The sequence below is a fragment of the Phocoena phocoena genome, chromosome X, assembly GCF_963924675.1.
Source record: "Phocoena phocoena chromosome X, mPhoPho1.1, whole genome shotgun sequence".
Lineage (NCBI taxonomy): Eukaryota > Metazoa > Chordata > Mammalia > Artiodactyla > Phocoenidae > Phocoena > Phocoena phocoena.
Window position 1 is genome coordinate 11,027,820 of NC_089240.1, and position 26,830 is coordinate 11,054,649.

General features: G+C 45.3%; 1 protein-coding gene across 1 annotated transcript; it reads right to left on the minus strand.

The window, feature by feature from the left end:
* Positions 1 to 4,555: 4,555 nt before the first annotated feature.
* GEMIN8 (gem nuclear organelle associated protein 8) lies at positions 4,556 to 21,993 on the minus strand. The gene is given in 6 exon segments (XM_065901334.1): positions 4,556 to 4,815; positions 15,352 to 15,793; positions 16,428 to 16,471; positions 21,720 to 21,786; positions 21,788 to 21,931; positions 21,934 to 21,993. Coding segments are annotated over 6 exon segments (1,017 nt in total).
* Between the last annotated feature and the right edge of the window lie 4,837 nt (positions 21,994 to 26,830).

The window sequence follows — 26,830 nt, forward strand, 5'->3', positions numbered from 1 at the left end:
CACAACAGTGAGAGGCCTGCGTACAGCAAAAAAAAAAAAAAAAAAGTCCATTTATTGAAGAAATTGGGTTTTCTGTCGTTATCAAATTTCCCAATTCTGGATTTGGCTGATTGTGCCTTCATGGTGCCTTGTAACACATTAGTCTAGTCCTTGAACGTCCTATAAATTGGTAATTCGATGTAAAGTCTTAGATTGTTTTCATATTTACAAAAATATTTGTAATATATTTGATAAATCAATTTATCTATCTATATCTCTATATCTCTCTCTCTATATATATATTTGCAAAAATACTTCATTGGTGGGTAAGTCAACTTCCTAACGCATCACAGCAGAAGCCATACTGGCCACCTGTCCCACTTATAATTTTCTCTTTCGAAACGCCCCTGGCTCCTGGTTCTCCTCTCCTTTGTCTTTGCCATTTCTTCTCAATTCCTTTTACAGACTCCTCTTTACCTGCATGTTAAAGTCATTGTCTTCAGGGCCCCACTGTCACTGGTCCATTCCTCCTAGTCTGTATATGGTCCCCTTTTCCATAATCGTAAGGCTGAGGACTCAGAAGTCTATATATATATTATTTTATTTTATTTTATTTTATTTTTCGCTGCATTGGGTCTTCGTTGCTGCGTGTGGGCTTTCTCTAGTTGCGGTGAGCGGGGGCTACTCTTCGTTGCGGTGAGCGGGCCTCTCATTGCGGAGCACGGGCTCTAGGCGCACGGGCTCAGTAGTTGTGGCACACGGTCTTAGTTGCTCCGCGGCATGTGGGATCTTCCCGGACTGGGGATCGAACCCGTGTCCCCTGTATTGGCAGGTGGATTCTTAACCACTGTGCCACCAGGGAAGTCCCAGAAGTCTGTGTCTTTGATGTGGACCCTCTCCACTGAGTTCCAAGCCCGAATATCCAGTGACCGACAGGATGTCACTGGGTATCCTGTGAGCTATTCAAACTCACTGTGTCCCCAAATGGAGTTAATTATCCTTCTTCCTAAACCTGTTTCTCAGTGTTTTCTTTAGCTCAACGATGAGAACCACTATCCAAGACAGAAACCCGAGCCATCCTAGACTTTTCCTCACCTGCTCCAAATTGCCAAGCCCCAGAACATCCATTTCTTCAATAGCTCGACTGTGTCCCCTCTTCTTGCTGCTATAGGCTCATTTCTAAAATTCAGAACAAAGAACATTATCCAGAGTCACACATTCTCCAGCAGGACTAGAGCCTAACCCTGTGCTCCAGCATGGAGCACACTGGAATCTTGCTGAGGGCCATAATCAGCTCCAGATTCTTCACCGTGCTCTGGATACACTGTGCTTTACACATATTGTGAATATGGTTGTAGAGGCCAAGTTCAGCAGGGTGGAGCAGCTAAAAGTGGGGAGTTCAGGAGTCAGAACATCTGGGTTTGACCCTCACTTCCACCACTGAGAGCAAACTTAAGTCGGTCAATTTCTCTGTACTTCAGTTTCCTCATCTGTGAAATGGAAATAATATTCCTTCACCACTTTCCTGAAGCCCCCAAATCTCTGGAAACTGGAAGTTGTGTTACATTTTGTTTTTAAATAATTTGTTTGCCAGCCAAACCTGACTAGACTATAAGGATTTGATGACAAAACCTGACACGAATGGAATTGGGGATATTTATGGTCTTTACTTATCCCACTTAGAATATTCGTCCATTTTACTGCAACTGGCTTTGATGGCAGGCTGCTGCCCCAGCCCACCGGGACAAGTTCCACGATACGCTGTTCTACTTTTCAAAAGTACGATGTCTGAATTCTGAAACATACCCGACCTAAGAGTTTTGGAAAACAGGTTGAATACCTACAATAGCTACTTCACAGGTTGATTGCTAAAGAAATTCATATTTGTAAAGCAATTAGAAAAGTATGTGGCCCATAGTAAACCTTGTATCAGTGTTTGATAAATAAATATTTCATGTTACAGTTAACCCTAAAACTGAAGTGAAAGAGAAACTAGTTTGTGTCAGAAGTTTGACGAATTTGGGGGCCTCCATCAAAGCTGGGTTGCTGATCCCACGTGCAGCCAAGTGGCTGGGCCCGTGAGCCATGGCCGCTGGGCCTGCGCGTCCAAGGGCCTGTGCTCTGCAACGGCAGAGGCCGCAGCAGCGAGAGGCCCGCGTACTGCAAAAAACAAACAAAAAAAAGCTGCGTTGCTGCTACAGCTTTTCTGTTATAAAGAAATTACATCAGGGAGACAGAAAAACCCCTTTGGATTGGCACTCCAATCCTCTCCCTGCTCAGAACTAACCTCTGTTCTGAAGCTGGTGTGTGTGAATCTTTTTGAAGAGAGTTTCTCAATTTGAGTACATATGTATGCATCCATGGTATGTACTATTTTAGAACAAAGGATGATCCAGCCCCGAATGTCACCGATGCTGAGGCCGACAGAGCCTGCCCTCACCTCCTTCTCCACTGTGCACATACTGCAACTACAACCATCGCACACCTGTCTGCCCCTCCCAGGCTGCCACTTCCCCGAGGGAAGAGGCCATGGTCCAGCTAACTGGGATGGAAAAGACTAAACACCTGCTGTGTAAATGAATGAACAAGTCATGGGTCCCTCCTATCACAAATGATCACAAATGAGACATCAGGGAAGAAGGACAGGTGGGACTCAGGTGTCAAGAGCCAGTCCATCCATTCCAATTGCTGACAGGGAGACATGTCTCCATATCTGGAAGAAGTTCCATAGCTGGCACTCTTTGGCAATTTTTAAAGACAGGGAATAGGGCTTCCCTGGTGGCACAGTGGATAAGATTCCGTGCTCCCAATGCAGGGCGCCCGGGTTCGATCCCTGGTCAGGGAACTAGATCCTGCATGCGTGCTGCAACTAAGAGTTCGCAGGCCACAACTAAGGAGCCAGCGTGCTGCAACTAAGGAGCCCACACGCCACAACTCAGGAGCTGGCGAGCTGCAACTAAGGAGCCCTCGAACCACAACTAAGGAGCCCGCGAGCCACAACTAAGACGCAGAGCAACCAAAACAAAAATTAAAGACAGGGAATAAATAAGTGTCAACACTGACTGAGTATATACTGTGTGGCCAGCACTATGCATTTTCCAGGCACTAATTCCAGGTGGTCCGCACAAGGACCGCATGTGGGGGAATCATGGATGCCCATCTCAAGAGTGAGGAACACCAAGCACTGGGAGGTGGAAGTAACTAGCCAGCACGGGTGGGACCAGCCTGGTGGTTTCTCTGGGGGAAGGTAGGAGAGTCCTTTGTAAAGAGAAACACTTCACTCTCAAATAGCTAAGAACCTGCTGCAATTATAGACTTCGGTTTGTATATGTGCCTCAGTCACGTTAATTTTCTATTTCGGCGTACGGGTTTCAAATAGAAAAAGAGAACTGGTAAAGGTTTGAAATTTTGGTCACGTGTCACCTCAGGGGAAGTTAATTCTGATTTTTGTCTGCAATACCCAAGCACAAACTGCAACTCCAGTAATAAAACGGGAACTTGGAAAAATAAGCACCCAGGGCTGATGAAAGTAATGCATTTGTCTCAGGGCAGGGGCTGGAACGTGCAGTTAAGCGTTCCGAGGGAGAAGCATGTTAATACTACACCTTTTCAACAACCTTTGATGGACGTGGTAAGATTCTCAGGTCAGCGCGGCTGACCCCGGCAGCGCGCTGTCGTAACTTATTTAAAAGGCAGCTGGCTTTTACAAATGGACTGTCTCGTCCATTTTTAGGTTTTCGTTCTCAGAAATGTATTCTTTTATCAAAACAACAGTCACTCCCTGTAGTAAGAGCTCAATTATACCTTTCCTACAACAGAGGAGACTGCAGAGGTGAGCAGGTTGGGGAACTGCCGTCCTTGGCTCTCAATTCTGGATGACATTCAAGCTCTGTAGAGACAAGCAGATAACCAGAAGGACATCACACAGGGATTCTCACTCCTTTAGAGCAGGAGTTGGCAAGCTACCACCAACAGGCCAAACCTGGCCTGTAGCCTGCTTTTATAAATAAAGTTTTATTGGCATGCAGCCATGCCCAGTTGTTTACTTACCATCTCTGGCTGCTTTCCTGCTGCAAGGGCAGAACGCAGGAGTCAGGACACAGCCCACCTGGCCTGAAAGCCAAAACTAGGAACTCTTAGGCCCTTGATAGAACACGCACGCGGAGCTCTGTGCTGGAGAAGCGGTATTCGTCCGGCGGGCTTGCATCCTTTTCCGCGGGGCTAAAGGAATTGGAGCGGGAGAGGACACCTGACTCACTGAAGGCCGTTGCCTAGTTCGGTTGGTTAAAGATACAAGAAAACAGAAACGCAACAACTAGGCAGTATCTCCAAGCGAGAACTTTAATGAACTGGTCGCTCTTAGTGACATTAAAAACCAGTGGGATGTATATGAAATTCCCATTTTACCTCAAGAGAAGATCTCTCATGTTGGCAGCAGGGCATGTCCTGCCCACCTCCAGGTGGCTGACATTTCCCCCGCCCCCAGGGGACTTTGGTGAACGTGCTCATTAGTCAGTCTTACCCAGAGAAGAGCCACGGGAGAGGGGGAGGGGACAGCGAGAGGAAGGGGCGCGGCTCAGAACTTGAGCGGGATGACTGGCCAGTACTTCGGCTGCTTGCGGTCGCAGTGCTTGTCGAAGCTGAGCTGCACGGCCGCCTCCATGGCCTGGATCTTGGCGGCGCCGGCCCCGTACAGGTGCCGCATCTCGGCCCGGCGCCGCTCGCCGGGCCGCTCAGCTGGGGGCAGCACGGAGCGGTGGCGCGTGTCGCGGTACAGGTCGTGGTCCGCGTTCACGTAGTCGTTCAGGCGCGCCGCGTCCAGCTGCTGCTGCCGCCCTGGAAAGCAAGCGACAAGGGCGCCGGCGACGCCATAAGCCGGGTGATCTCAGCTGGCCCCCGGCCCCCTCCGCCCTCCTCCTCTCACTGCCCCACGCCCGCCCAGCTCAGAGGTTCTCGGGTCACGCCGGATTATCGTTATCTCCTTAGTTAGGAGGCGCATCGCTCGCTCACTCACTTATCAGAGGGCTACACGCAAATAGAAGTGGCAACAAGCCACCATGAAACATGTCAGTCCGAGTTACCCAACCTCTGCAACAGGCCCTGAAAACAGAGAAGAGAAATGCAACCATGTGGGTCTCCGTCTACACCGCTGCCCACAAGCTGCCCGGCGGGGCATGGCTGGTGGCGCTCCCATGTTTTCAAACACTGCACCGGGCCGGCAGGGAAAGGAAACGCTTCCCGGAAAGTCCAGCGTTGCAAGAAGTGGTACTTCCCACCACAAATGAGATGGTGGGGAAAAAAGTCACCTCTTTGGAAGCGGTATGGGTTTGAGGTCATCTGGAAGAGGGCAAGGCTAGCAGGTACAGAACTCCACCACGATCACGATCTCTGCGTGCGTCGCAAACGCAAATCACACTACACAAGGAAAGGTTAACCGATTCAACCCTTGTCGAAGGTAAAAGGGCCAAGAAAGGGTAATTCTGCAGATGGCAGGGAGGCCTTGGCCACCTCATCTTGCTGCTGTGTTGCCCGCAGCAGCCGGCCCCCTTCCTCACCGAGGGATGGGACCTGCCCCTTCACCTCCCAGGTCAGCTTAGGCTAAACTTCAGGTGGGACGGTTATATGCTCTAATCCTACGAATTTAAATGGATTCTTGTAAAGCAAGACAGATTTACTCAGGTTATTCTCCCCTGTCAATTTTTACTGTAACAAGTCCTAGGATCATAACTTGTATTCTTATTATGTAAATAGAAACAACATAAAAATGTCAACAAAACATCAGGTCAAATTTAGCCAACTTACAGATTTTTGTGACTGTCAAGAACAGAGAAACTGGTAGCAGAATGCACACATCTGTAGCCACTGCTAGCAAGAGAAATACTAAGGAGTGAAGATGGTTGTAGGGGAATAAAACAATGATATAAATCATTCTTTCCTTCGTTAAAAAAAAAAAGTAGCAGAATGAAAGCTGAGTATGGAAGGGAACACAACAGTGAGCAAGTCAAGTGACTGGCGAGATATTTACATGGCTATGCTATTTATGTGGCTAGGCATAGACACTCCCAAATCCCGTTCTTTATAAATCGTACCTTGGAGCTGGAGGGAAGGAGTTCTATACTCTTGGAAACATTATTAAAAATGCATACGACCATTTGTCTCTTAGCACACCTGCAGTTTATTTTTCATTTTTTAAATTGTTTTTCCCCCTGGAGTCAGTGCCACCATCTTCCCCCTACACTTGGTGATGCTGCTCCCCCGCAAACAGAGAAAAGAACGCCAGACATGAAGATAAAGGGTTCCAGCTCTACATCACGCTTTACTGCTTACAATTTTAGAAAAGGCACTTTGCCTCACTAGATTTGGAGTTTCTCATCTGTAAAATTAGGAGGTTGGGACTGACCTCCACCATCGCTTCTGCAGTTTGTTTTTATACAAGGAAGTACTATGGGAATAAGCCAAATGACTGTCAAGCAAAAGACATGCAATGTAACTGTTACCTTATCCATGAAAAAGACAGAATTGACCTACTGTGAAAGGTGGAAGTAAACCAAAATATTGGCTTGATATGCAAATGAATGGGAGGTCAACAAGCATTTGTTTCTCATTTTGGTCTTTCTGGCAAATCTGAAACTTCAGGATTTAAGATGTTCAATTCTCATGGGTGTCTGAATTCTACCCCCCCCCCCTCCCCTGGGGACTACTCTTCCAAAGGCTTGGCATCTCCACCCGAGCCAGGGACAGAAGAGCCCCTCTGCCACCTGTGACACGTTACCAATCCTCGGCCCCAAGGAGGCGATCCCACGTGATCCCTCAGAGCCTCTGCATGTAGACGAAAGAGGCTCCCAGACCACGGGCCTTTCACTCTCGAATTTGTCCCAAGACTATCATCATTCTCACTGACAGGTTTAGTGACACAGCAGATGTTCAACTTCCTGTCGAAATCAGTGTCTCAGTTTAAAAGTTTTAAAACACTGGAATCTTTGCTATCTTAGTAAGTGTTGCTCTCTGCCGTTAGGATATGTGAATTTAACCTTTTTACTTTTGCATCTTTATTTTCCTTTTCCTTATAACTTAACATGGTTATAACGATGCTTCTTTCTGCTGCCCTTCTGACAAAAACTATCTTGCAGACGTTAAATCAGTCTAACAATTTATACGCCAAGAGCCGTTTCCTCTTATTGACAGCTGTGGATGAAACGCTACGTGACACCAAAGCAACCCCAGCTGGCCGGCCGTCAGTGAAGCCTGTGCTGTTTTCCAAGTCTGCACTCAGCACGTGCTCATCATAGCACCATCACGGGGTTTTAGTCCTTAATAGACTTTATACCGTGTAAGAATAAAATAAAAGACACGGCCCTCTGCTCTCAGTTCTCTATTTTTATCTCCTTCCCATCCAGGTTTCCTCATGAAAATTTAAGGCCCAAACCCTGGTCCCCTCCCAGTCTCACAGGAGGTTTCCTGGTTTCCTGCACGGCCGGTAGTTGCCCTCAAACACAGATCGGAGGGACGGGAAGCGGGTCCCCTGGCACCAGCAGCCCACCTGCGGGAGTCCACTACGGGGGAGGGCACTGTGGCCTTTACTCACCCTGTCTCCCCAGCCCTGGGGGAGGCCGCAATGCCCGACTGAAAGCAGGTGCTCAGAGGTTGTCAAGAGAGAGCTCTGACAAAGGCCAGACATTATTATTATTATTTTTGCAGTACACGGGCCTCTCACTGTCGTGGCCGCTCCCGTTGCGGAGCACAGGCTCCGGACGCGCTGGCTCAGCGGCCATGGCTCACGGGCCCAGCCGCTCCGCGGCATGTGGGCTCTTCCCGGACCGGGGCACGAACCCGTGTCCCCTGCATCGGCAGGTGGACTCTCACCAACTGCACCACCAGGGAAGCCCAGACATTATTTTTTGTAAACAGCTGTTCCTTCCAGATGCTACTGGAAAACAATGACAACCCAGGGATAGAGAAAGAGATGCTCAACTCTCAAAAGGCGCTGCATAGAGCCCCCTCCCGCGGGTCCTTGAGTCTCCATGGAGGAGAGGTTGGGAGAGGGGGAAGGAAGGGGCACCGCTGAGTTGGGGGTGTGATTTTGTTCCCTTACATTCGAGTTGCTTTGCCTCTACTTACTCACAAAAAAAGAAAAGTTCTAACATTAGACTATAAATTTGAAAACCAGTCAGCTTAAAACTAAATACCCTCAGACTAGCTGGGCGCTGGAGGCTACAGGCAGCACGTGAAAGTACTTTAGTGTATACCGACCTAGAGGACCAAGCAAGCCTGAGGATGCAATACTCACTTGAAGGCATCCACCTATTCTAGGCTCCATTTATTGCTTCCTCCCTCCCAATGAAAGAAAGGATTCTCAATCACTGGTGGTTTTTCTTCCTGTCAAAACAAGGTGAGGGCTCAGCCAGCCAGATGGAGAGTCATCTGACTGAAGCAGAGAAGTCGAACACCACACTTCACAAATAACTGAACAGGGGCCTCGTCATGCAGAGGTCGGTCATTTTTCCCAAAAACAGCTGTGGGACTCAATGTTACCAAGCACTTTTTTCTTGTAGGATACTTGACCAAGGCAATTTGTGTTAATACACATCAGAGTATCTTTTTCAATTTCAGCTTTAAAACAGGGTTGTAGTGGGGGGAATAGCCTCCCCGCAAATTTCCATCAACCCAGAACCTCAGAATGTGATCTTATTTGGAAATAGGGTCTTTGGGGATGTAATTAAGCATTGAGATGAGATGATTCTCCATTAGGGTGGGTCCTAAATCCAGTGAGAGTGTCCTTATGTGAGACAGAAAAGGACACATACAGACACAGGGGGAAACCATGTAAAGATGACGGCAGAGGCCAATGAAAGCCAGGAGCCGCCAGAAGCCGGAAGAGGCAGGCCCTAGAGCCCTTGGAAGGAAGCGTGGCTCTGCCAACAACTTGATTTTGGTCTTCCGGCCTGCAGAACTGTAAGAGAATAAATTTCTGTAGTTTTCAGCCACACGGTTTGTGGTAATTTGTTACAATAGTAACAATTAGGAAACTAATTCAGTTACCATGCATACAGAGTTAAAACAGGAAAAACAGTATTATACTATTAAGGAGAAACTCTACTGGACTCCATCTGTGTTCAGGATATACAACCTTTGATATTTTTTGCCTCAATCTATACATTTACATGGTGTTACCGACGTAGGCTTAAAGTCTGTAAAGGAAAAAACAATCATGGGAAGTGACTTGCACTTCAGAGACCCTGACATAGCAGGAAAACATTCATTCAGTATTCCAAGATAATTAGCTCAAAGGCAGAACATTTTGGAGGACAAAGCACTAAGACAAATGAGTATTAAAGAATGTGATTTCCCTCCATTTTTCTAGGATTAGCGTGTCTGATTATATTCTCTGCTGTGTTGCCAGAATTAATGACCTCAGCACAACCGAGCGAAAGCACAGACTTGATTTATATCATGAATGCCTCATTTCTGGCTTGTCAGCAACACACCCAGAACACAGGTGCTTGCCAGCAGAGCTGGAGCCATTACTGACGGGTCTTCCATCCTCACCCCACATCCCTCACTCGACAACAGATGTAATCCCCAAGTCCGTGGGCAATCACCATGTTTACTTTTAGAATAAAAGTGCGTTTCCATCCCTCCCTTCCATTTTTCTATGGCCATTCACACGTATCTTCTCACGGACTGCTTTGATGCCCCGAACATCTGGACTAGATGAAACACACACATGACGGAATTGTGCTCAATCAGTATGATTCCACACTTGAATCTCATTGATGAAACTAAGACAGCTCCCTGAACACTGGGCCGTAGGTTTCGTTATATCTTCTAGGTTTTCTGTGGAGGGTGCAATGAGGGAGAGCGGGACAGGTTCCAGCAGACTGACTGAAGGCTCACTAGGAAGACTAGAGTCTAAACCTTCCTGCTCGGGTGGACACAACGTAAAGGAGCAGATGTCGCCCATCAAATGTCTACAAAGTACACCTGGGCCCTTGGTAAGACCAGCACTTTTAAGTGCTGGGCGGGGAGTGCAATCAGCCCTTTCTTTCCCTCTCATCCGCACTGCCCCCATCCCTCAAAGCCTAGTGTGCACTCCGTTTCTCCGCGACCAGCCCGTGGAGCTCCTCTGACCACTGAGCCCACTCACTCACCGGCTCTGCCCCTCATTTGCAAAACTACCCATGGCGCACACCATAAATGGCTCTTGTAGGTATCATTTTAAACTTGATTTTGTCTTCTCTTCCCACGTGGGTTTATGCTCTTTGAGAAATGTCCCTGTTTGGACCCGACATCTACCCCCAAAACACAGGTGACAACTATCTGATTGGCTCGTGTGGAGACAACAGTGGCAAGGGTTTGTTTCGGGGGGCCTGCTTCTCTACGGGGAATGACAACTTTCACTCATTTTCCCTCTAAGTATTAGGATGAGGACCTCGCAGTCTCAACTGATGGTTATTTATGACTATAAAATGGTACCTTCCTCAACCTAACAATAAACATTTTTCCTAAGAAATAACTGACAACACAGCTGACCTTTTAAAACTTCACAACTGTCTACTTTCCCGTAAGTAATGTTACCAGTGAAGTTTTAAATAACAGCAATATCTCGCTAGGAAACGATGACATATAATATAATGAAAAGCATGCCTGTTACTGCTGCACAAAAAAGAGTTCTTTGTTTACTCTACTTAATATTTTTTTGGTTTTTATTGCTGAAATATGTGAAATTAGAGACTGTCTGGAGGAATGGTAATCACAAACAAGAACACGTTGTCCAGTCTAAAGGATTTTATCCCAAGAAAATATTAAATAAGACACAGATGATGATGAATTATATACATTCCTTTGGAGGCGAATAGTCCTGAAAAGCTGTGTCTTTCAAGTTTAGCTACATTTTCCCTTGCTAGTAATATTTTATACAATCTGTGTTCTCTAAATGATTCATGTTCAGGGCTGAATTTGTCCTAATTGAATAAGTAGCTTCTAGTGGCTCAAAGAGCAAAACAACTTCAACCGAGTATTCACGTGACTCAGGTCCCTCATCTCTTTATTCAAACATTTCCCAACTGTGTATGTAACTAAACCTCTGTGAGCATTTCTAGCGAAGGTAATGGATTGGAAAGCACCACGGGCATTCCAATTACTTATGTCTGAATGCCATCATTCATGACTGCTCCAAGGAACACGAATTGATCCTATACGCCACTGAAAGTGCTGGTGAAAAACCTAGCGCTGGTGAAGTGCTGCCCATTATTTTTGGTGGGGCAGCGTCAGGGCCTGACGGCTGCTTCTCACAGAGACCGCATCTTTTGCAGGAAGATTAGATTCCGACACCAAAGCCTTGTTCTCACCCTCGCCAGACAACACCCATGTCTCCCGGGGACCTGATAAAGCTTTCAGGGCGGACTGCAGGACACAAGAGCATCAGAGATCCCAGCACAAGCAATTTTGAATTATGCTACAATTACATGTTTTTAAAGCACAAAGTAGCGGAAGCTCAATGCGTTTAGTGCTGTTATGAGGAAGGTGGAAGCAGGTTCATTTCCCCAGCCCGTGTAGTTTACTATATTAACTTATATCAAGCAAGAATGTCCTTGAAACAGAACTAAAAGTTGTGGTAATGACTACTTTGACAAAATTGTATTAGTGGCTCGATTTGACAGATCTCAAAGCTTTTCATTCTTTTATGTTTAAAATATTCTAAATCAATTTTAGAGTTTGAAAAGTGCTGCCTAGGGCAGAAATATATGACTTCTTTTTTTTCAAAGTCAGAGAATACTTTATTAAAAATATGCAGAATCTTAATCAAGCACTCACCAATCAGCAACCAGAGGTGATCACACTAAGTGAAGTCAGACAGAGAAAGACAAATACCATATGATATCGCTTATATGTGGAATCTAAAATATGACACAAACGAACTGATCTATGAAACAGAAACAGACTCACGGACATAGAGAACAGACTTGTGGTTGCCAAGAAGGAGGCGAGGTGGGAGAGGGATGGAGTGGGAGTTTGGGATTAGCAGATGTAAGCTTTTATATATAGGATGGATAAACAACAAGATCCTACTGTAGAGCACAGGGAACTATGTTCAATATCCTGTGATAAACCATAATGGAAAAGAATATGAAAAAGAATGTGTATATATGTATAACTGAATCACTTTGCTGTACAGCGGTAATTGACATGACATTGTAAATCAACTATACTTCAATCAAAAAAATAACAATCAAGCACTAATCAAGACAGTATCAGAGTAAAACCAGTTCATGGTTAATAATCCATGTTAAAGGATGAGTTATTAGCAACAAACCATAACAAGTAACACTCCTTGGGCACTGACTTCCGTACAGAGCACTGTTGTATAACTTTTATCTCATTTAATCTTCATAGTTAGCATCCCATTCATTAGAATCCCCATTTCACAGATGAGGAGACTGAGGCACAGGGTAGCGGTGCACAGGATAAGAACCTCCAGCTAGTAAGTGCTGGAGTGGGGCTGGAAGCCTGTGATTCCAGCGGTCCTGCCACAGCTACTCCTGTATAATTCTACTAACAATAATGTAAGTACTGGTGAGTAGGGATGGAGGTTGTAAGGGTTTCCATAAAATTCCCTTTTTCGTTGGTTTGCTATCTAGATCACGGTAAAACAAACATGTACCAGATTTTCTTCACAGCAATGACAAGACCTGCGTGGTTCACTTTACGTCCCACTCACAGACTGCATTTGGAAACAAAGAAAATTCTGCCAGGGTGATTGTATTGGTTTCCTAGGGCTGCTGTAACAAAGTGCAGTGCACTGGGTGCCTTAGAACAGAAATGTCTTGTCTCACAGCTGGGGAGGCTGGAAGTCTGAGATCAAGCTGTCAGCAGGGCCATGGCCGTCCACAGGCGCTAGGGAAGGTCTGTTCCAGGCCCTTCTCCCAGCTTCTAGCAGTTCTTGGCTTGTGGCAGCAGAACTCCAGTCCTCTCGTGCCATTCTCCCTGGGTGCGCGTCTGTCTGTTTCCAAATTTTTCTTTTTATAAGGACACCAGTCATACTGGATCAGGGCCCACCCTAATCTCATTTTAACTTGTTAACCTCTGTGAAGACCCTCTCTCCAAATAAGGTCACATCCTGAGGTCTGGGTGGGGTTTAGGACTCCAACAAATCTTTTTTTTAGCGGACACAATTCAACCCATAACAATGACGATAATAATAGGACTTGGAGCCCTGATGTCAACTAAGCAGATTTAGGGATGATATCAAACGAAACATGCAGTTCCTCAAGTTATAAAATATTCAATGCCTACATCACCTTGTAAAATGGCCCAAAGAACCACAGCAAGTTTAGCACTTCATGGGATAAGGTTTGAAAAGTTCTGATTTAAGGCTCATAATTAATACTGAAAGACTTCATTCATTCATTCAAAATAATATTAAGTGCCATGCAAAACTTAGCAGGCAATTTTCATGACTTTTTCTTAACCTACCTGACAAAGGCAAGACGCAGAAACAGGGATGGTTCTTAACCAGACATCTGTAACTCAACTGACATGTGAAGGACACATTTCATTATTCTATTTTCACATCATTCATCTCTACTTTTCATTGAATAACTCTGTCAGGTTTATTTTAAATTAGCAGGTCATTCAAAATGGCCTTTTAGATGGCTGGGGTTTGCTCCCATCCTTAATTACAACTTCTATCATAAATGTGGCACTCTCTCTGGCAGGAAAAACATGTTCTTCTGCCTTTGGGTACGGACAACAGAAACAAGCCCTGTCTCCATCACATTTTCTTTTTCAAAAGCTGTAACAAACAGCATTCCAACCACACGTGGACATGCTCCAATGCCAAGTCTCCCTCATCTGTTATATGCTTTTAACTTAGACTAACAGTTATTTCAAATGTATTTTGAAAAAAGGTAAAATTTATTCCCGAAGGTCAAGGAAAGACATGCATTCTATGTGTAATAGAAAGTACTGTTTTAAAAATACTTGTTTGCGTATACTTTCTAATATGCATCAAAGAAGTCAAAGGTTTAATCAAAAGAAGGGAAGTAAAACTGAATGAGTAGTGAAGAATCATAGGCAGACACTAAAGGGCATGAGACTTTATACACAGCCCATTGCTCGGTTCCTGGCACCCAGTGGGGGAATCAATACATGCTCGCCCATCATTAGGAAAACACAGATCAATCAAGATGTAAATGAAATGCACCCATCCCCAGGCTTCTATGTCTCCGTTTACTAGAAAATTCTAGGCAAAATATATAATTAGAACTCAATAAAAACAATATTGAGATGGCATGTTGTAATAGGGAGGAAAGCATCTGTATGTCTGTTAGAGACACTGAAAATGTAAATGGACCGGTGAATCTTAACAGTAAGGAAAGCACAAAAAGCAGTTTTAGTTTTTTGTGGCAAGTTAGTAAGAAATTAAAAACATAACATTCCTGCTTTCCGACTGAAGATTTAAGACCATTATCACAATTCTCTAACCCCAGGAACAGACAGCCATGGCACAGAATCAAACCGGAGAGGGTAAATACCAGGCATTTTGTTATTCTTTTTAGGTTTGCACTGGTGTCTACTCTGGAGGGAGCTTGAGATTTAAGACCCGGTAGCTCTGCAACAGCAGGGCAGTCTCTGAGCTGTGCACCAGTGAGGCAGCAGCAGCATTTTAGGAACCTAGTGGTCCTAAGCCCTGAGTCTGTGCTAGAGGAACGAGCACAGGAACTGCAGTCACACACACCTTGCTTTGAATCCTAACAGCAAATTACTAGTTGATACCACAGAACAAGTCAATGAAGCTCCTGAAGGCTCACTTTCCTTATATGTGAAATGGGCTTAAAACTTTGAGGGACTGTTGTGTAGACTAGGGAATGCGCGCGCGCGCACACACACACACACACACTCTCCATCTGGTATAGTATCTGAAATTCAGTAAATGGCAGAGGTACTATTAGGATAAATTTTGTTCTAGAACTAAAAAAAAAAAAAAGTCCTATATTAAAACAACCCTGAAAACTAATATAAGTGAGGTACCACATCACCAGAGCTTTTCCAGGCTTAGGATTGGGTTTGAAATATTATCTGTACCCAAGGGAGGACTTAGAAGGTTGTAAATGAGGGCAGGACGGGACTTTCCTGGTGGTCCAGTGGGTAAGACTCCACGCTCCCGAAGCAGGGGGCCTGGGTTCAATTCCTGGTTGGGGAACTAGATCCGGCATGCATGCCACAACTAAGAAGACTGCAGGCCAGCGAGTGCTGAAATGAAGATCCTGCGCGCAAAAAGTAAGAGCCAGGACAGCCAACATAAATAAAAATAAATGTGGGCAGGAGACAAGGCCCGGGGCGGGGCCGTGGAAAAGGGCGGGCTGCACTTACGGCGCTCCTCCTGGTGCCTCTCGGTTTGGGCGAAGTACTGGCGTAGCTCCTCCGTGATCTCCATGTTGCTCACGTCGCATTCTATGCCACCATCGTCGGACTCGCTCTCTTTCTCCTTCTCCTCCTCTGCGTACCAAGCTGGCTCTTCTCTGCCGCGTGGATGTGGTCCACGCCCGCCAGCATGTGAATGACTGTGGCGGGAGTTCCAGGAGGCTGGGGGATGCTCGTAGCAGGACTGAGGCCTTCTGCCCTCCTGAGCATAAGCACTCTGGGGAAGGCCCATGGCAGAAGAGTACCACGGGGACGTGAAGCAAGATTCCATGGCCTTCCGATAGGCATTCTGGTGGCAGCGCATCCACGCCATCGCTTGATGGTAATGTTGCCAGTATCTTGCGTAGACCGGATGAGAGGGCCAAGACTCCAGAGCTAGCGCTGTTGCCGGCTACAAAACAAAAAAAAATGTAGGCTAGACAGCACGTGGTTCAGCCTCAAGAGAAACCTTCAAACGTTCAATCAACTAACCGGGTGTTTACTGCGTATCTACTAAATATCTCCTCTCCACGAGGGTGCTACGGGGCCAAGGAGAATATAAGACGGGTCCACGCCCACGACGGGCGCCAGGCATGTGCACACTTGCTCTGAAGTACATGCGCATGAGGCACACAGAGAACAATTAGTTTGAGGTTACGGCCCATTATAAAGTGGGGACAGAGGCTAATAATGATCATTTCTAGATGAGACGCAGGGGGCAAGAGGACCCGATGTCTATCATCTTGGGCCTTTCTACCCACTGTGATTAAATGACTAATTCCAAGTTAGAAACGCCTGCCAAGAACCACATGAACTGGTGAACATGATGATGGTCTCCGGTCCCTCCCTCTCTGCCCCCTAAACGTGCTGGCGGCCCGCTCCTCAGTGCCTGGGACAAAAGATGACGAGCAACACACCCGATGGTGCTCTACCTTTAGTTTTCTGATGTATTTCTTTGGTGTTCTCCATCATGCAATGAGACACCAAGACCTTAACGACTAAAACTTACCTTTTTTCTCATCAGTTAAAAAAAAAAAAAAACTTACCTCTGCTGCCATCTCTGATTGTGAAAGTCCAAACGAGCGCCGAAGCTAGGAAAGAACAAGCAGAGTGCAGACGTCTGGTCAGTCCAGGGCTGTGATATTCATAGCTATTTTGCGGTTTGCATAGCAGCTCCTCAGAGGCTGCTGTCTCCCCAGGATGGTGCCTGATCTTCACGCAACACACCACGACAGCACCGACACCTGGGCTAGTGGTCTGAAAAGGAGGGATCCCCTTAGGTGTGATTCAGTGGCTCAAAGGACACTGCACTTTTCAAGTATAGTACTTGTTTCCCTATTGAAAGTAAAGTCCACGAGAGTAACCACATAAATAGCTAGTCATATGTATGTAAAAAAGAATACACGGAACATGAACTAAAAATGTACAACTATTACTTTATTTACTAACCCATAATTCATGCCAATGCCTATTTAAATTAACCCTGGAGGGCTTCCCTGATGGCGCAGTGGTTAAGAATCCGCCTGCCAATGCAGGGGACACGGGTTCGAGACCTGGTCCGGGAAGATCCCACATGCCGCGGAGCAACTAAGCCCGTGTGCCGCAACTACTGAGCCTGCGCTCTAGAGCCCGTGAGCCACAACTACTGAAACCTGTGCTCTAGAGCCCGCGAGCCACAGCTACTGAAGCTCGCGTGCCTAGAGCCCGTGCTCGGCAAGAAGATAAGCCACTGCAATGAGAAACCCGCGCACCGCAACAAAGAGTAGCCCCCGCTCGCCGCAACTAGAGAAAGCTCGCGCACAGCAACAAAGACCCATTGCAGCTAAAAATTAAACAAATAAATTTATATATAAAAAAAGTTAATAAAAAATAAAATAAATTAACCCTGGATCTCCCAGAGGCCTGAGTAGAATAGAATACATCTTGCCAACTCACTGGAAACCTTTGTTGGGTCTTGCTGCAGGCCTGGGACTCGGAGAAGCCTCTCTAAATAAAACAACTCTCTCGGCTGGGTTGTACCCTGGGCTTTAAGCCCCTCAAATGCACCTTGCTTTGGTTTTGACTGCAAAAAGCATCTTTCAGCCAGCGTGTGACACTACACTCTCTGCCTACCCACACTGCGTCTCTGCGGGAGGAGGAACTGGTCGCTTGGAGACTGTAAGGTCGGATCTTAACAAACAGCACCACGAAACAGAGGAAAGCTTCAAGTGAGCTTTATTAGGGAGCGCTCCCGGGCGAGGTTCACTGGTCCGAGAGAAAGGGGGCCAGAGAAATCGCACCCGGGCGAGGGTTGGGCAAGAATTTATAGGGGAAGAAGGGAAAGGGGTGTGGTGAATCTGGGAGGGCGCAGGGTATTCCTTATTTGGTGGTCTTTTCGGGTATCCTGGGGGACCGTTAGTCCCGCCCCTCGAAAGGCGGGAAGGCTGGGCTGGGTTCAAAGTCCCCAGGTCAGTTCCTGGAACTGGGTGGTCCGGAATGCCTCCAGGGCAGTTTCTGGAACTGGGTGGTCCGGAGAATTTCGGTCTGATGCAACCTGTGAATCTGACTGTGTTCCCCTGCCTCGGGCCAGTTGGCCTTATAGAGACTCCACCAAGTGACCGCATAGAATACCTTTGCCCAACAGCCTTGTTCTGCCAGGATTTACTCCCTTCCGTGCTATCTACCTCTTGTGATTTACTGATATGGCAGGAAGCACCTCAAAGTAAAGTTTAATCTGTATCTGCACCTTTTACAGCCTATTTAAAACACACTTCAATTTTTTTCCCTTCTGTTCAAGGGTTCAGAGATGCTCAAGTGCCAGCCGACACCAGAATGTACTTTAAAAAAAAGTTAAACAAAAGCAATAGCCTAAAATGCATGAGAATTTAAGCATCTATGAGACAAAACCCCTAACACAATGTGATGCTGAGCAAACAGGTACTTGGGTTTTGAAACTCTGGAAATCAGATACCGAAGGAGTCCTATTTTTCCTACTTTACTTAATTATAGGGTAGAATTAAAAAATCTCCAAGCCTTAAGAAATAAACTTGACTTATTTTGTTATCTCCACCAGATGTTTTGCTATGGTTAATGCGGAACACTGAGATGTTAAATTGACCACATCTTTTAAGATTTAGCCTAAAGAGAACGATTCACATTCTTTTTAAATATAATAAGCTTTCAAAGACGGTATTTCCAAGAGGGCTGACATGGTCTTCTGTAAATTTATCTTAAACACAGCCCACACTTCCTGTTCCCTGTTCTAAATTCACAAACACACACACATGCAGTGAATGTAAACCGGGGAAAAGCTAACAAATACAGTGAAAATACAAGTGTAAATTATTGTTCACACTACAACTATAATTTAAAGGCTTAAAACATAAACAATTATCTGAAAACCTGGCTAACTGCTATGTGCTTTATAGGCTACCGAAGAAATACATATAAAAACAGTCAACACAACTAAGGGGCTAACCACCTACAGGAGTAAAACCAACACAAAAGAAATTACAGTAGAAATCAGTATACACTTGAGTGCTAAAGTGTAAGGTACAGCCTTTAAGTGGCTAATTCACTCCAGCCAGGTTTTATATGTCTACCACTGAAATCTGAACAGCTTTCTGAGTGCCTGAAGCACAAAATGACATTAAAGTGAACTCCATGTGTATCTTAATCAAATTTGTTTTAGAGATTAACAATTAGCATAGGAATTAAATTAAAAAAGCCTATGAGACATCTGCACATCTTGGGGAAATTAAGAGTTTTGAATCCAGACTTCTATGCCTTATAAAATATGTACTTAAAACCAGATCAATGTAAATATTAATTATCTCGAACTGGGAGATCTGACAGCTTCAGATATATAATAAATATCATTGTGACTGAACACTACTGCAGACCTCAGACGATCCTGTTTTTATTTATAACTGGGAAAATCCAGCCTGGCTTTAGAAGCAGTAGTACCAGTATTCTGAAAATGCACAAGATGGCTTATGAGAGGCTCCCTTCTGCAGAGCTAGAAGTTAGGCATGCCTGGTAGAGTAAACAACTGTTTAAGAGGTTCAAGTGTAATTCAATGAGTGCCCCAGGCTGTTCAAATGCCAATGGCTGTGATTAAAAACGGATGGGAGTGCTAATTTGAGGAGTGGTTACTTACTTATGCTTTTGATTCAACAAATAATTTGATAGAAGGGCTGCCATGTTCCACTGCGTCAGAAATCACGAAAGGCACTCTGAGCACTTTTGCAAGAAAGCAGCCAGGACTAAGAGCTGGGGTGGCTGAAGAAAGCCAGTCCCAGCATTTGGACCAGAGGCCGTTCAGATTCAGCGCAGGCTGCTGACTACCTATAAAGCATATCAACTAATTTGCCGAGATGCTGACTTCTTTTAAGACCCAGGCCATTAAGGAAAGATGAATTTACATTAATCATGGAACACAGGCACCTTTGTCATCGATTTTCTTCTGATTATGCTTTTCTCATTGCTTTGGCCACTGGGACACTTATAATCAGATCTGCTGCCATCTTACAGCACGTTTAGAGTCCTCAGGCTCTACGTTCAATATGCCGCTCATGTCACCCTTGGATCTATTATTTTCCCTCCCCAAATTCCAAAACCTATCTATCACATCCTTTTACATTTTAAGTATCTTTAAGATTCCTAAAATCCTGTAGATACTCAATTAAAAAGAGTATCGCTTATATGTGGAATCTAAAAAAAAACGATATAATAAATGAACTTATATACGAAACAGAAAGAGATCCACAGACAGAAAACGAACTTAAGGTTACCAAAGGGGGAAGGGGGGGGAGGGATACACTAGGAGGTTGGGATTACCATATACACACTGCTATATATAAAATAGGTAACCAACAAGCACCTACTGTATAGCACAGGGAACTCTACTCAGTATTTTGTAATAACCTATAAGGGAAAAGAATCTAAAAAAGAATATATAACTGAATCATTTTGCTGTACACTTGAAACTAATACAACATTGTAAATCAACTATACTTCAATAAAAATAATAAATAAAGTTTTCTTCAAGTTGAACAAAATAATCCTGAGAATGAATGACAAATTAATCAGCCCCTCTCAAATCAAGTAAGAAAAAGTATAGGGCTTCTCTGGTGGCGCAGTGGTTGAGAGTCCACCTGCCGATACAGGGGACGAGGGCTCGTGCCCCGCTCCGGGAGGATCCCACATGCCGCGGAGTGGCTGGGCCCGTGAACCATGGCCACTGAGCCTGCGCGTCCGGAGCCTGTGCTCTGCAACGGGAGAGGCCACAACAGTGAGAGGCCCGCGTACCGCAAAAAAAAAAAAAAAAAAAAAGAAAGAAAGAAAGAAAAAGTATAAAAAAACACATCCAAAGAAAGAGCAGCTTGCATAGAACTTTATTATGAGCTTGCTATTTCCAGTATTACTGTTGGTATTTTACACCAGCAAATTTTTTTCTCTAAAGGGCCAAATAGTAAATATTCTGGGCTTGTGTGTCACGTATACTGTTACATAGCCGTACTTTTTTTTAAAATTAAAAAAACAACCTATTAAAAATGTAAACATCATTCTTAGCCGTGGGCCATCACTTGGCCACCCCTGCTTTATGTTAATCCATTACGAGGCTCCATAGACTCTTCCCTCAGTACGTTGAGCGTCCTAATCGTTCCTCGCTTTGCACTTGCAAATCAGTGGAGGAACTCTGAGATTCTCACCCATCTCATAAGTTATTAGGCTCAGAATAAGACTAGTGGAAGCAAGAAAACTGTGATTATGACCAATAGCAATTTGGTGACCAGTTCCTAATACTGGGGACAAAAGAATCCTCTCTGTGACTAAATAAGCAAATCGGACCATTTCTTAAAGAGCTCCAGAGACATTTAAGGACTTAATTAAGAAAAACAAAAAACAACCCACCCTAACTCCTGCAAAACAGGATCAATCAACAGGGCTTAGAAAGCATATGTAGTGCCATGATTTCTGATGGAGATTCTACGAGCTGCCCCGGGCTAGGCAGGAACCCAACAAGGACGGGAAGCAGGAACTGGGAAGCAGGAGAGAGTTCCTCCCTGGAAGAAGGAACCCATATCCTTCCCGGCTGATGGCATCAGTTAGCACCCAAGGGAAGGTGAGACCCTACTCTAAGAATGGGCCCTGTTAGCTTTTCAAAACTGGGTTCCACAAAGGAGCTTAAGGACCTAATAAAAATGCCTGGGCTTCTGAAAAGCCAACGTTAAAATAATTCTAGACACTATAGCAGTACTGTCACACACCACCACCAGCTCAAAGGAGAGAAAGTTTAAGGTAGCAGCAGACTGAGCTGCCCTTTCAATGGTTTTTAATTTTATCTTTCATTCCCCACCTCCCCAGAGTGTCTCCTACTTTTTTCTGGCACCTGGCTCTGTGTACTGCGCAGCAACTCTTCTCCTAACGGGATGGTGGAGCTGAAAGAAAAGAGAGGGTCAATGCCAGGGAAGGCCGGGATTCACGGCACTACCAACTGGGCAGCCCTCCCCAGGGAGGACAATGGCACGATAGTCACTGCCCAGCTGAGCCTGGGCGAGTACAGAGACCGAATTCATTGTCTGTCCTCAGCCACGAGAAGAGGAAGAAAAAAAACAGCGTTGAGGTCATTCACGAAACACTGCTGAGGCCCACAGGCAAAAGGCAGTGCCTCTGAGTCTCCAATGATATATTTTTCCGTATAGCCTTTCTTAAAAACTGCACTCATTCTTCAATGACTCTGCTTATCCTGGGAGACACATTTTTAAATGCATAAATATACACGAACAACAACAGACATGAGCTTTGTGGTTTTCAATGGACAAAATGTGACTATTTCCATTGAGTCATTAAACATTTCCACCAATAAGGAATGTGGCTTTTTTTTTTTTTGGCTGAGTTGCACAGCTTGTGGGATCTTAGTTCCCCGACCAGGGATTGAACCTGTGCCCCGGACAGTGGAAGCACGGACTCCTAACCATTGGACCACCAGGGAATTCCTTGTACAAATTCTTTTTACTGCCTATTTAGATTCTTATAAGTATAGGATCTAGGATGCATCATAGCAACCAGATAAATAAAACACAAATTCCCTTTGAAATGATAATGTATCCTCTGTAACTGGATTTTCCTCTCTATCCTCCTTTTCCACTAGAATTCTGAAAATTAAATATATGAAAATTCATCGGCTTTGATTTTTGCATAGAAACACGTTCAACGTTGGTCATTAAATAAGATACGCAACTTTCCCATAAGGCTCTCCCTAATTTGGTTCTCTGAGCGAACCAGAGAACTGGGGGGATCTAATTGGGCCTTCAGTATACACAGTTTCAAAGTAGAAGAAATGGGGTCTGCTGGAGATGGCTCAAAATAAATGACGGTATGGTGAGAAATCTGAATTACATACATTGAATCATATGCAGTTCTACGGATCTCGGTATATGTGGTAATAACCCTATCAGAGAAGATGTCTCCCAGTAAACGCACACACTGGTAGGAACTTCCTCAACTAAGTCAAATGAGAAAAGGAGGTTTTTTGGAGAGCACTGCTTCTTGCCATCACCCCCAGCTTCGATCTGAGGCTGGCAAGTTCAGCTGGCTTGTTGCCCTCAGAGGCTCCCTCCTGTGGCTTGGCGTGGTCCCGGCTTAGTGATTCAGACATCAGAGATGGCTCAAGTCTGAAAGGCCTTTTCCCACCCTCAGCAGTCCAAGCTCCATCTTTCCTCCAGACACAGGCCTCCTACAAGCGCACAAGCTACTGTGTTTAGAAGGCCTGCCTCTGTCCACCTGTAACAGTTAAAACTGATGGGTGAGGGAGCCTCAAACCTGAGTTTCATTTCCCTTTCATTCTCTCGACCCCAAGCCTCAATTTACTCTTCTGGCTGTTGCAATAAGAAGCAAGGTCACAATGAAGGCACAGCATGGGGAAGGAACATAGCTCCTTGGCTGAAAGTTTCATGGCTGAAAGGACGTAGTTAACAATTCTTCTTTTTCATACAAACCATATTCCACCCATAGAACGGCACCGTTTAATTTGTCAAGCAAGGGTGATGGATTTGGGAATGGATTTATTTGCAAGTTCACCAAATCCCCATGTGACTAACATAAGAATCAGAAGTGAAATATGAGGACAGCCCCAAAACAAGGTTACCCCTTGACTCTTGAACACAACAGGCAATGTGAAAGCTGAAAATTGGGGTAACCGACAAGGACAGAATACAACGCAAAAGAGGAAACAGACAAGTTCCCCTCATTGCAAGTATATTCTTCAAACAGCAAAACCTAGTGTGACCATGAAGGAATAAGGGTTGGACAGGTAGGTAATACAAGTTAAGAGCATAAACCACGACTGGTTTAAAGTGGTTAAAGTCACCACTGGATGTCAGGAACCTTATTTCAAATTTTCCTTCCAAAAACACATACAGGGTAATTCCACGTTAATCTCTCTTTTCTGAATTTAAACGGCACTCACTATGCCCCTTTCATTTGGCCATTTAATCAACTACTTGTAGGCCTGGATTCTGCCATCTGTTCCTTTTAAATTTCCTTTTTTCCTTCCAGCATAAAAAAGTCATAGGTAATATTTCCTGTCCTTCGATGCTGTTGGGATCGCCATTTCCTGTTAACACTCTCCTGCAACCTCTACCCTCCCTAAAATCATTGAGTAGCTAGTAACTCAAATAACTCTGGCTATAAAGCTCCAAATCTTTTCGGAAAGTAGATATCTAAATACATTAATATGTTTTCAAAGATATTTTCAAATCATCTGATCTTTGATCAACAAGTTACGCTCTTTTTTCACCTGTTCACTTTTTTACACTGTTCTATAGCTGGATTTCCTATTGTAGAGAAGTACAGACGTCCCTCGGTGTTCGTGGGGAATTGGTTGCAGGACCTCTCCCCGACAAGAGACCAAAATCCGCGGATGATCAAGTCCGTTACATAAAATGGTGTGGTATAGTCGGCCCTACGCATCCGCGAATGCGGAAGGAAGTTTCACAAGTTCCGCATCTATTTTGTGAATTCTCCAACCTCTACTCTACGCTTACTCGTTCAGTTTTCCTCCCTTTCTTCTCATTTCACCCTATCCTTAAATGTTGCACCCTAAAAACCAAAATAATCCTTCACCCTCTGTAAAACACTTTTAGAATGAAAATTCTCTCTGGAGCTTTAGCTTATATCCTTTCCCAGCACAACAACGAATACTCAGAGGAGATCTGTACACCTTACTGTGAACTTGCCTTCAGTTATGCCTATCCAAAGTTACTAGCTAACAGTCTTGGAAAATATATGGTTTCTGTTCACATTGCCATCCCAAAGGGGCTGTTACTCCTATAAACTATATTAGTAAAAACTGTACGTATAAAGGTTACCCCCACCCCATAATTCATGGGAACTCTGAGAGTAAGTAACTCCAGAAATGCTATTTGTGTTATTAATCTTCAGTCTAAACTTTCAAGTAATGTTATTCTGACTTGAGGTGCAAAACAGCTGAATACAGAATCTAGCCTGTGAAACAACTTTAAAAATCATTCCTGAAAAAAATAAACTTGTTCAGAACCATCTGGTCTGTACTAAGGGACTCTCAGGATTTCAGAGCTAAAAGGTACTTCGTTGGCCACTGGTGCAACTTCACTTAACTACTGAGGAAGAACAGAGGGAAAAGACATCCTCCACCTCCACAGGTAAGGCGCAGAGAAGACCGCAGGTGCCAAATGTTCTCCAGGTAACTGCCATCAAAACCTCTGACCTCCCACAGAGGACAACGTGCGAGGGAAAAGAGAGGAGAAGAAAGCCCCAATTTTTGAATAGACGGGCTAATATCCTAGACTTCCCTCTAAGGATGAGGCTGACCTGGGTGATCTGTTCTGATTCTGGGCTGGATGGGCAAAGTCCGAATTCACCTTCCAGACCTGGCTTGACACAGCGTTACCTGGAACATCAGAATCACAATGGGGAGCTTTCAGAAAAATACCGATGCCGGGGCCCCACTTCTAGAAATTCGAATTTTACTGGTCTGGGATGGAGGCCCGGGCATTTAAAAACCATCCAGTGATTCTGGCGCACGGCAGAGCCGAGGGGCTCTGGAACCAGTTCCCTCTCACAATTAGCGGGATGCTGATAATTACAACGATAACGTGACAGGCAAGCCCTCTGCTCTCCCGGCCTCACAGAAAGTCAGGCTCAGGGGCCGCCACGCTCAGGGGCCTCCAGGGGCCTCCTTCACTTCCCAAATGATACCCAGCCGCCCCCAGAGTCACCTCAAGAGCTCGTAGCCTGCAAATCCTGGGCGGTGGGCGAGCAGGGACCTATTTCCGGTGGGAAACAGGATACGCGGTGCGTGGGAGAGGATGTTGCCGGGGCGACTAGACGTGAGCGGCCGGTGCGGGTCACGTGGCCATGACGCGCAGGAAGTCCCGCCCCAGTGGTTGACGTTCCGTCCTAGCCGCGTTCCGCACCACTCAGGGGCAGTGGCGCGAAATGGGGGCTCCGCCTCTCGGGGCGGAGCGTGGGGACGGCCGGTGTAGGGAGTAGTGACCGGATCGCGGCACTCGGGGCGCGGTGGGGGAGGGGGGGCGGGCACTCCTGTGCCTCGGAGTCGGGCGGTGGGTCGGGAAGACGACAGTCGTTTCTGCACGGCTTCCGCCTCCGCTACAGTTCCTTGACATTTAACTCTTCGCTCTGAACTTTCTCACTTCCGTTCCCTTGTGTTTTGTTAGCCTTTGCTTTTTTAAAAAACTGAAACGGAGGGTGGTCGTGGCCCAGGCTTTGAAAATAGTCACCCAGATCTGAGTTTGAGTGCGATTCTAGCGCTTAGTTTATTAACCTCCCTAAGCCTCGGGTTCTCGCCCCGAAGAGGTGAGAAATACCTGGTGCACAGGGCCTGATGCGTGATAGCTGACAAAAATTGGTGCCTATTAATTAACATTTTTTAAATCATCACAATAATTATCAGCAATACCTGTTCTGTTAGCATCGCAGAGGATCAATAATAACCAAGCATAAATCACTCAAAGCCTAAGTGGCATAATCCTTTCCGGGGTAATTTGGCAAATTGCGCCAAGAGCCCTAAAAGGGGGCCTATTTCTGTACTAGAATGTTCACTTCTGAGAATTTATTCCAAGGAAGAACAGACGTAAACCGGATGCTCATTGCAGAATTATTTCAAAAAGTGGAAAGTGGAAACCACTTAAATGCCTAATAAGAGTAAATGGCTAACTCAAATAGACTTTATCAATGGTGTGAACATTATTACCATGTTATTCCTGTACTCAAGAAGAATCAAATACTATAGAAGAATATTAACAAATTAGTACTGGATGCCTACTGTGTGTCAAGTATTATTCCATATTTGCATTGTCCATTGCAGCCACTTGCCATACGTGGCTGTTAAGAGCTTGAGATGTAGTCTGAACTGAGTTGGGCTGGAAGGGTAAATTACACAGTGGCTATTGCAGAATTCGTTTGA